General features: G+C 61.2%; 2 protein-coding genes across 2 annotated transcripts in view; one reads left to right on the top strand and one right to left on the bottom strand.

Moving 5' to 3' along the window:
* Positions 1 to 5,546, bottom strand: part of F751_6046 (Threonine-tRNA ligase) — a gene marked incomplete at both ends in the record, with an annotated part of 7,064 nt that extends 1,518 nt beyond the window's left edge. The window contains 9 exons of the mRNA XM_011399979.1: positions 9 to 255; positions 599 to 1,024; positions 1,454 to 1,547; positions 1,858 to 2,198; positions 2,386 to 2,469; positions 2,623 to 2,914; positions 4,036 to 5,018; positions 5,317 to 5,399; positions 5,489 to 5,546. Coding sequence (XP_011398281.1) covers positions 9 to 255; positions 599 to 1,024; positions 1,454 to 1,547; positions 1,858 to 2,198; positions 2,386 to 2,469; positions 2,623 to 2,914; positions 4,036 to 5,018; positions 5,317 to 5,399; positions 5,489 to 5,546 — 2,608 coding nt within the window. The remainder of the gene's footprint in view (positions 1 to 8; positions 256 to 598; positions 1,025 to 1,453; positions 1,548 to 1,857; positions 2,199 to 2,385; positions 2,470 to 2,622; positions 2,915 to 4,035; positions 5,019 to 5,316; positions 5,400 to 5,488) is intronic.
* A 1,715-nt stretch (positions 5,547 to 7,261) lies between these two features.
* On the top strand, positions 7,262 to 9,511 carry F751_6047 (putative protein arginine N-methyltransferase 1; the record flags this gene model as incomplete). Its single annotated transcript, XM_011399980.1, has 8 exons — positions 7,262 to 7,360; positions 7,504 to 7,701; positions 7,901 to 7,984; positions 8,153 to 8,286; positions 8,488 to 8,579; positions 8,687 to 8,772; positions 8,979 to 9,171; positions 9,393 to 9,511. Coding segments are annotated over 8 exons (1,005 nt in total), but the record flags the coding sequence as incomplete, so codon positions are not given.
* Positions 9,512 to 9,847: the final 336 nt, after the last annotated feature.

A 9,847-nucleotide genomic window follows, 5' to 3' on the forward strand; every position in this document is an offset into this window, starting at 1 on the left:
ACCCATACCTGCGTGGTGCTCGATCAGGATGCCCATGAAGCGCTCCAGGCTGCCGAGCAGCGCGCGGTGGATCATGATGGGCCGCTCCTTCTCGTTCCCTGCGGTGGTGTAGGCCAGCCCGAACCGCTCCGGCAGGTTGAAGTCCAGCTGCACCGTGGAGCACTGCCAGCGCCGGCCGATGGCGTCCTGGATCTTGATGTCGATCTTGGGGCCATAGAAGGCGCCGCCCCCCTCGTCCACACTGAACGGCCAGCCCTGCGCGTGGAGGGGGAGGGAGCGCGTTACGCATGTGTATTTGGTGTGTCACAAGAAGGGTAGAAAGGGATGTGCACCATGCAATGGTAGGAGTAGGGACGGGCCAGGCAGGCCACACAGGGCAGAGCCACATCCGCAGCAGTTGGTTCGCGCCCTGCGCCAGTCAGAGGTGACCGACTGCGCCACTCCAAGGGCCCAAGCCAGGCCCTCGAGACTCCCTTGCCTGCCCGCCCACACTCAATGCTCGAACCCGTCATCCCCTCCCGCGCCCCCCCTTCCTCCCTCCCCCCCCCTTCCCCCCACTCCAAAAACTACAGCTCGCCTTGTCCTCCAGGGCCGATACCAGGGCGGCCTCGGCCTGGGCCCAGTCGGCGTCCGACCCCACCGACTCCGCGGGGCGGGTGGACAGGTTGACCTCGTAGCGGTCAAAGCCAAAGGCGGTGAACACCGACTGGACCAGGTCCAGCACCCCCCTGATCTCGCCCGCAATCTGGTCGGGCAGGCAGAAGATGTGGGCGTCGTCCTGGGTGAAACCGCGCACACGGAAGAGGCCGTGCATGGTGCCGGAGCGCTCGTAGCGGTACACCGTGCCAAGCTCCGCCCAGCGCAGGGGCAGGTCGCGGTAGCTGGTCTGCCGCGCCTTGAAGATGGCCACGTGGCAGGGGCAGTTCATGGGCTTGAGCTGGTACGACTCGTCCTCCACCTTGACCTGGCCATACATGGAGTCGCGGTAGAAGTCCAGGTGCCCGCTTGTCTGCCACAGCTCACCCTGTGCAGCGTAAAGGGGGTGGGGAGAGAGAGTTGCAGGAGATCTTGAGGCTATCAGGGAAGGAAATCGTGCCCCCAGGCGCCCTCCAAGCGTCACTCCTCTCCAAAGCCCACCCCACCCCACAATCAGCGTGCCTTGGCGATGTGAGGCGTGTACAAGAGCTTATACCCCGCCGCCAGGTGCATGTCCTTCCAGAACGTTTCCAGCTGGTGCCGCACCTGGTGGTAAATCGGTGGGGACGGTGTGAGAAGGTGCTCTCTCAAGGTATAAGGAGCAAAACAAAGAGTGTGTGGGAGTTGGTGAGGATGTCCCCCCGGCCGCCCGCAATCACAGGGCAGCAAGGCAGCCACGCAGCTCACTCGTCGAGTTATGAGACATTGCAACAGCAGACTCCACGATGTACAAGCATCACCTCCTCTCCCCTCTCACCATCGCGCCGTTGGGGTGCCAGAGCACGAGGCCGCCGCCCACAGAGTCTTGAATGGAGAAGAGATCCAGCTCAGCGCCCAGCCTCCGATGGTCCCTGGCAGACAGTGGTACAGGAGAGGTGAGATATATTCGGTCTTGAGGATGGTGTTGATGAAGGCTGTGGCACGATGATTTGGCAGCTGCTTGCCAGGTCTACCAGGATCCCCACAGGTGGTAAAACCAAGACACGCGCACGCTTTGAGACACTACCATGTGTGTGCTACACCACGTTTTGCACCCAGCGACGCCACGAGCGCTCTGCTCATTATTGAGCAAAACTGCCTAGGCTACTTCGTGATCATGATTTCCGACCCAACCAACCAATCCACGCTACCCCAATAAATCCCTGCTAACCCCCGCTCCACCTGCGGGTGGCCTCCGCCTTGAGGTGCTTGTACGCATCCAGCTGCTGCCGGCTCTCCCAGGCGGTGCCGTAGATGCGCTGCAGCTGCGCGGCCTGCTCGTCGCCGCGCCAGTATGCCCCCGCCACGCTTTCCAGCTCGATCGCCTCGGCGTTGATGGCGCCGGTGCTGGCCACGTGGGGCCCGGCGCACAGATCCCACCAGTGATCCTTCTCGCCCTCCTCACCGATGTGGTAGATGGTGATGGGCGCGTCGGGGGTGTTTTTGAGGATGGAGTCCAGGATCTCCAGCTTGTAGGGCTCGCCGATGGACTCGATTCGCCGGCGCGCCACCTCAGCGGGAACCTGGATTCATGTGTTTTGGGTAGATGCTGTTGCATGCAGTCCCCGAGCGTAGGAAGCTGGCTCACACTATGTCTGCTGGTGGTCCAGGCACACATCCTGGGCATGGGGCATGGCAAACGTCACGTGATCCCTCCACTCCTAGAACCCTGTCCCCAAGGGACAACCACGCCCCATACCCCTGGCCTACCTCCTCGCGGCGGATGGCCAGGTTGCGCTTGATCAGCCTCTTCATCTCCTTCTGGATCTTTGGGAGATCCTTCTCTGTGATGGGCTGTTGTGCGTGGAGGAGAAGGGGGAATGTCACCAGGCATGCCAGCGACATGGGTCCTTGCAATGGAGGGCAAGCCGAGCAGTCCCTCAGCTACAAAGTGACAACATAAACATCAGGAACATGCGCTCTTCTCATTCACCCCCTCCCAATCACCTGGGGCATGTCAAAATCGTAGTAAAATCCGCGGTCGATCCAGGGTCCTATGGTGCACCTGGCCCCCTTGTGGACTCGCTGCACTGCCATGGCCATCACGTGGGCAGCGCTGTGGCGCACTGCCAGCAGGCCGGGGGACTCGGAGCTGGTGGGGAGGTCGTCCAGGGTCAGGCTGGCCTCTGGAGCTGGAGTGGTCTCAGAGGGGGCCACCTCCATGGCTGCAGCGGGGGCTGCTGCGCAGGTACGCATCTGGTCGGAGTGCAGGCCGCGCTTGCTGGAGCCGCATACCACCCTGGGCGGGAGGCTGGGGGGGGAGGAGCTCAGCCCTCGCACCGGACCATGGGATGGCGCTCGGGCACGTGGTCTGCTGGCCCCGACACTGAACGGCCTTGGGCACACCGCGGTCGGCACGACGTCCAGGGCGCTCATCGCACGTGCAAACATGAGCATGCCGCTCTGCCTGAAGCATGCACTGCGCAGGATGGGGGCACTCATGCCTCCTCTCTGGGTCGGGTGACGAGATGCACAGGAGCTGGGTTTCAGGCGGTGTGGCTCTCCTCTACTGTGCCATGCATGGCCCCTGCATCTTGAATCGATTTTTACGGTGGAGTTTCTTCAAATTCCAGCCTCCTGCGCGCCCAGCTCGACTGTCATTGTGCGCCATGCTGCCTCCCGAGTGATCTCGCTCGTGATTTGCATGTCGAGCCGATGGGGCCACCCGTTTTGTCGTCATCAGATGAAGGCAATGCAACCTCGTCACATCCATGACCGACTTACCTTCATCAATGTGAAAATCCACCCTCGCAAGCAGCACAGGTAATTGTCGAAAGTCTGTATTTTGCAGGGCACCCACATCCAGGCGCGGCGTGATGGAAGAGCACATGCATGTGAGATGCGCGGGTCCAGGAGTGAAAAGGTACAGAGGGAGAGTGGAAGGGAATGGAGAATACAGAAAAGGTCTCACTCGGACTCCTCCTTTGCCTTCTTCTTCTTCTTCTTCTCCTTCTGCAAGATGGATTGTGGACGGTGTGCCGTGGGTGAAGTCCTGTCGAGACGAGGGGGATGGGTCTGGTCGCTGATGCACGCACACAGCCCGGCATGCCCATGCAGGCTCGGTCGTGGCCTGGTTCTCCAAGCCTGCCCCCTCCTAGGACATGACATCCACGCAGGTCCTCCCCCCCGCCACACACCTTGTCTGGACTGCTCTCTGTGGACGCCGCCCCCGGCGACAGCTCCCTCTTCTTCTCCTTCTTCTCCTTCTTCTCCTTCTTGGCCTTCTTCTCCTTCTTGGCCTCGCCATCGGCCGCCGGCGTCGCCGCCTCGGCCGCCGCCTCGGGCGCCGGCGCGGGCGTGGCGGGCGTGGTCGCGGCGGGCGCCGCCGCGGCGGGGTCGGCCGGCAGCGCGCGTAGGTACTCGGCGGGCGTGGCCTCGTTTGGCCGGCCGTGCTTGTCCAGCTTTCCCTCCGCGATCAGCGCCTTCTTTTTCTGCGCCATGGGCCCCAGCCCCCAGCGGCGCGGGTAGGTGTCACGCTCCATGATCACGCGCTTGATCTTGGCCACCACGCCGTGGTCGCAGGTGGCCATGACCGAGGTGCTCATCTGGGCGATGCCCACGGCGATGGCCTCGCCCTTGGTGGTCATCAGCACCACCTCGTCGTCCACCTCGATCCCGGACTCGTAGCGCAGCAGGCCCGGGATCATGAATTTGGCGCCGTAGCAGACGGCGTTGATGGCGGAGTCCTTGACCACCAGGCGCTTGTAGTTGGTCAGCAGCACCTCCAGCGGCATGACCACGCGGCGCAGGTAGGCCTCGTCCTTGTGGTTGTCGTACAGCCACTGCGCGTCCAGCACGTCGTGCATGGTCACCATGTTGTCGCGCTCGCCCATGATGCCGGAGCGCACGCGGCGCAGCTCCTGCATGTGGCCGCCCACGCCCAGCAGCAGGCCCAGGTGCACGCAGAGGGTGCGCATGTAGGTCCCTGCCTCGCAGGACGCCCAGAACACCGCCAGGTGACGCTCCTCGTCGTACTCGATCAGGCGCGAGGCGTAGATGGTGCGGATGCGCAGCTGGCGCTTGACCGCGGAGATGAGGGGCGGGCGCTGGTACAGCGCGCCCGTCAGCGTCTCGATGGCGCGCGCCACGCGCGCGGTGCCGCCCTCCACCGCCGAGTGGAAGCGCGCGATGCACACGTACTCCTTTCCCGCGCCCTGCTGCGACTTGACCAGCCGCGTGGCGCGATCCACACACACGATCAGCCCGCCCGTGACCTTTGGGTCCAGCGTGCCACTGTGCCCCGTCTTCTCCACGCGAAGGATGCGCCGGATCCAGGCCACCACCTCGTGGGAGGAGGGGTTGCTGGGCTTGTCCAGGTTGATCACCCCGTACCGCACGTACTCCTGAGGAAGCGGAGTTGGGGTGGGGAGGAGAGAGTGAACCGGGATAGAAATTGGAGTGGAATGGCGGCGGGGTGTCACGGGGATGGAGATGGGGTGGGATGTGCGAGGGAGGGCTGGAGGGAGGGATGAACATGCCGCTCCTTCATTCTGACATGTCCAGGCACAGAAGCGATATCGACCACGCCATCTCTGACTGCAGTGCGGGCACTCGCTGAAAATGCATCCCAGACATACCTGGAGGGGCCGCTTCAGGGGGGGTGTGGCCGGAGGGGATGGGGGTGTAGTGGCCCGTGCGGACGTTCAGCTTGTCATAGTTCTTCAGCAGCAGGGGCCACTTGCTGGTGTCCAGGGCGGGGGTGGTTTTCTGGGGCAGGATGAGGTCTGCGAAGGATGGATGAGGGGGCGGAAGGTGGACGACTGTCCCACCACCGGGGCAGTACTGACGGGCATGCGCTGCGGGGTGGACGTACCAAGCCCCCCCCGCGCACCCCTGCTGGTGTCCTCCTTGGACGCATCCGACTTCCCCATGGCAGCAGCGGGTTGTTGAGAGGGAATGGAGGGGAGGGATGTGACCGTGCGCCCTGGACCCGACAGTCAGCCCCGGTCCTCCTGCAGCAAGGTGGGCGTCGTCCTGTGTCGAGTGAAAACTGTTCCCGACACTAAATGTGCATTGTTATAGGGTGAGTGGGTCGCGAGTGCCTTGTTGCCCCGGCCATGCATGGCCGACGTCCGCCGCGCCGGGATCTGCCTGGCACGCCCAGCACGGACCCTCTAGCGGGTGTCGCCATTTTCAGGCAGCGCTGCGGCTGGACGTAGTATGGAGCGCCCCCCCCCATACATCGAAAGGGGTGGTACAGGTTTCCAACAACGATGTTCAGAATTTCTGCTTGATTTCAAGAGAGACCCTGATGCTGTGACATAGCATCGCAGAAATATATGCTCCGCTGTGTTCTGCATTGGACTTCATCCTTCTGCCCAAGAGCATCCAGTGCAGGTGAACGAGCATCCCATCCGCTGTCACCTTCCGTGCATATCTGGACTGCACCATAGAGAGGATTACACCGCAGAGCTTACAGAAAGCGCAAGCGTGCAGCCTTTATGCACCATACCGCAGGATGCATTGTGGGTCCCACCCCTATTTAGACTCCTGAGTGGATTCAAGAGGACTCGGCGACAACGTTGTGCTTCTTGGCAAAGCGCTGCATGGGGAATGAAAGGGCGTTAGAGTGAGAAGGATGTGCAGGGGGCAGCAGATTTCCTGACGGCCATGCTGTGCCAAACCCATGCCACATCCCCCCCAAAACTAAAGCCAGCTGATATATCTCACCAGGTTGCGCAGGAACTTAGGGTCCATCCTGCATGGAAGCAAAGGGATCGACGGAATGAGGGATGCTGCATGCCAGGGGCTGCCGAACTCATCTCACCACAGCACAGGCGCTAGGGGTGCGCATCGCCCAACTAGACGCCTCGCATCGCCCGCCTCTCCCCATTTCCGAGCTGGATACAACCATCTCCGACCATTTTCTCCCCTCTCCCCGGCAACTTACCCCTTCTGGGAGGAGTACCTTTGCCTCTTGGGCTTCTTGATCCCGTTCTTGTGCGCCTTGGCGCTCTGGTTGTGCGCGGTATGGTTCTTGGACTTGGCCATTCTACGAAGTGGAGGGAGGGAATGTGCCAGTGACCCTCCGGGGTGAGAGCGGACCAAGGCCAGTCTCGCTCAGCAGCTCCCAGGCCTGGTACCCGGGAGGGGTCGTCGGGGACCCCCTCTACGCACACACTCGCACTTCAACAGCTGCGCATCCTCACCTGCCGACCCCTGTGTGCTACTCGTGATGGAGAGGGAGTGTTCCGAGGCCCGCACACCTCTTATGGGCAGGCCTTACCGAGTCAGGCGGCCTCCCGGGAAAGCAAGAAAACGGGAGTGTTTGTTCTGGCACCCTTCTCGCCAAGCAGTTGTTGCTCATGCAGAGAGACCTTTGCATTCGGGCTTCCCTCAGGCTGCCCATGCAATAAAGAATTTGACATACAAACCTTACTTTTCGAGGATACATCCTTTTTCGACCCGCTCTTCAAAGCTCGTCTTGTGCATCCGGAGCACCAGCTACTTCAGTGCACCTGGTCCGCGCTCTGTCCCTCACTACTTTACATCCCATGGACGTTAAAATGCAGGTAAATCGTGTTGATGCATCGAAGGTGGGTATTCCGCATGTCATCAGCCCTCTCTCTGCGCCGCCCTGAGCCGCACCTCGCCTGGCCCACATCAGGAGGAGCTGACGGCCGCTGACTACTATGCGGACAGCTACGGGCACTTTGGAATCCATGAGGAGATGCTCAAGGATGAGGTGGGATCCCTGGAGCGGTTGAATATGTGATCATGCGGTTGCTGCCCGCCGTCAGGCACTCAGCACCATGCGCTGCAGCGGGACCTCCCATGCAACATGCACGGCGTTTCACAGGTTCCTGCTCTCCCCCACGATGCACACAGGTGCGCACGAAGACATACATGAACTCCATCCTGCGCAATGGGCACCTATTCAAGGACAAGGTGGTGCTGGATGTGGGGTGCGGCACCGGAATCCTGAGCCTCTTCGCCGCCAAGGCCGGCGCCAAGCATGTCTACGGCATCGACATGTCGGCCATCGCCGAACAGGCCAAGATCATTGTGCGCGACAACGGCCATGCGGTGAGGAGCGCCGGGGATGGTCGTGGCGGGGTGCAGTGAGGGAGTCGAGACGGTACTTTGGTGCAGTGGCAGGAGCGGAGTGGTATGTGACACAGGCTGGGTTCAGGAGCAGTGAGCAGTTCCCAGCGCACACGTCCAGCCCTCATTCCTTACCTTGCTCGTACTGCGATTGATGCGAGACCATTTATATTGCGCGAAGGACCGCATCACCATCCTCCGGGGCAAGGTGGAGGAGGTCGAGCTGCCAGTGGACACGGTTGACATCATCATCTCAGAGTGGATGGTGAGGCGGGGTGGCAAACACATTCAGGACCGTGCGGCAGGTGCAGGAAGGCTGTTGTGTGTTTTCCCAGGACTGTGAGAGTGGCACTCTGCTGTGCTGTCCCTTCGTCCACCCAGCACATCACTGTGTAGCCCCTTCATTACCACCTTCCCCTCTCGTCCCTCGCAGGGCTACTTCCTTGTGTATGAGTCCATGCTGGACACCGTGTTGTGGGCCAGGGACAAGTGGCTGGCGCCCCATGGCCTCATATTCCCCGACAAGGCCAGCCTCCACCTGGTGGCCATCGAGGATGCTGAGTACAAGTGCGCATGCATGCAACTCCTGCTTGGGCCAGAGGGAAGGATGGGGTCCCTCAGGACTGACATTCCTGGGAGTACCTTTGCAGGGGATAGTTGTGAACTCCAGCTGAACAGCAGCGCGGCCTGCCCTCATGTCACACCGCATTGCCATCGTGCTTCGACAAAGTTGGCATCCTGAGTTCCACCCTTTTCTCCCTCCTCCAGAACGGAAAAAATCGACTGGTGGCAGAACGTGTACGGATTCGACATGAGTTGCATTGGCAAGACCGCGCTGTCAGAGCCCCTCGTGGACTGTGGTGAGCCGGTGGGATTTGCCTGCTGTGTGTGCATTCTGACATCCGGCTTGATGGGGGGACACAACCCTCATGGCCTCTCTCATCTCCCCGCCTCCTTCTCACCACAGTCGACGCCAACCAGATCTGCACCCATGCCTGCCTGCTGAAGACCTTTGACATCAAGACCATGACCAAGGAGGATGCATCGTTCACGGTCAGTTGGGAATGGGCCATGCCCAGTCCTGTTTGCAAACTTAAGAGGCATGAGTCTTGTCAGTGCAGAATCCGTGCGTGGTTGCCAGCGTGCTATGAGGTATCATCCCCGCATACTCCTGACTCTTACTCACACAACAGTCCAGGGACCACTCGTGTGAAATCCAACTCCGTCCTCGACACTTCCCCCCTCCTCCTCACCCGCAGGCAAACTTTGCGCTCACCACCACCCGCAAGGACTATGTGCACGCGCTAGTGGCCTACTTTGACATCGTTTTTGCCGACTGCCACAAGCCCATCGCCTTCAGCACCGGGCCGCGCAGTCGGTCCACCCACTGGAAGCAGACGGTGTTTTATCTGGAGGACACGCTCAGGGTGCACCCCAAGGAGGAGATCACAGGTGGGGAAGGGGACCCTGGGCAGAGCAGACTGGTGCATCCTCACGATGCCCACAGTCTTTCCCAGGCGCCGCACATGCGTTGCAAAGAGGAGTGTCGGCAGGAGGGGGGATCACGCGACCCAACTCGGCTGCCAGACCATCCTCCAGCACCCAAACCTGCCCTGTACATGTATGTGCAGCATCCCCTTTACCCGATCCCTCACCTCTTCCACCCCCATCAGGAACCGTGACGTGCTTTCCAAATGCCAAGAATCCGAGGGACCTGGAGATCGGCATTACCTACGCCTTTGAGGGGTCCGAGGGATCTTGGTCTGGCGACCAGAAGTACAAGATGCGGTGAGGCCAAGGAGTGGCGCAAGGCCCTGCACCTGCCGTCCTGCGGATGAGCCTGATACCCATTCTCGAGACCTGCGAACCTTTCTAAGAATCCGGCACTGTAATAAATGATGAGAGACATTGAGTCAATGCGGGTCATCAGGCAGACTGGTCCTTGGGCAGAAATGTGGACCGGTGCGCTGGCGATGCTTGGGAGGGTCCCCAACCCCTTTGGATGATGCAGCATAGGAGTGTCCTCTTAGGCAAGATTAGGTTTATCTGTTGGCACCAGAATATGAACACCGGATGCAGGTTTGGTGTGCACAGCGGCCCCACGTGGCCCCGCGCGGTCCCCGGGTCG

This window comes from Auxenochlorella protothecoides, assembly GCF_000733215.1.
Source record: "Auxenochlorella protothecoides strain 0710 unplaced genomic scaffold scaffold80, whole genome shotgun sequence".
In the NCBI taxonomy this organism is placed as follows: Eukaryota; Viridiplantae; Chlorophyta; class Trebouxiophyceae; order Chlorellales; family Chlorellaceae; genus Auxenochlorella; species Auxenochlorella protothecoides.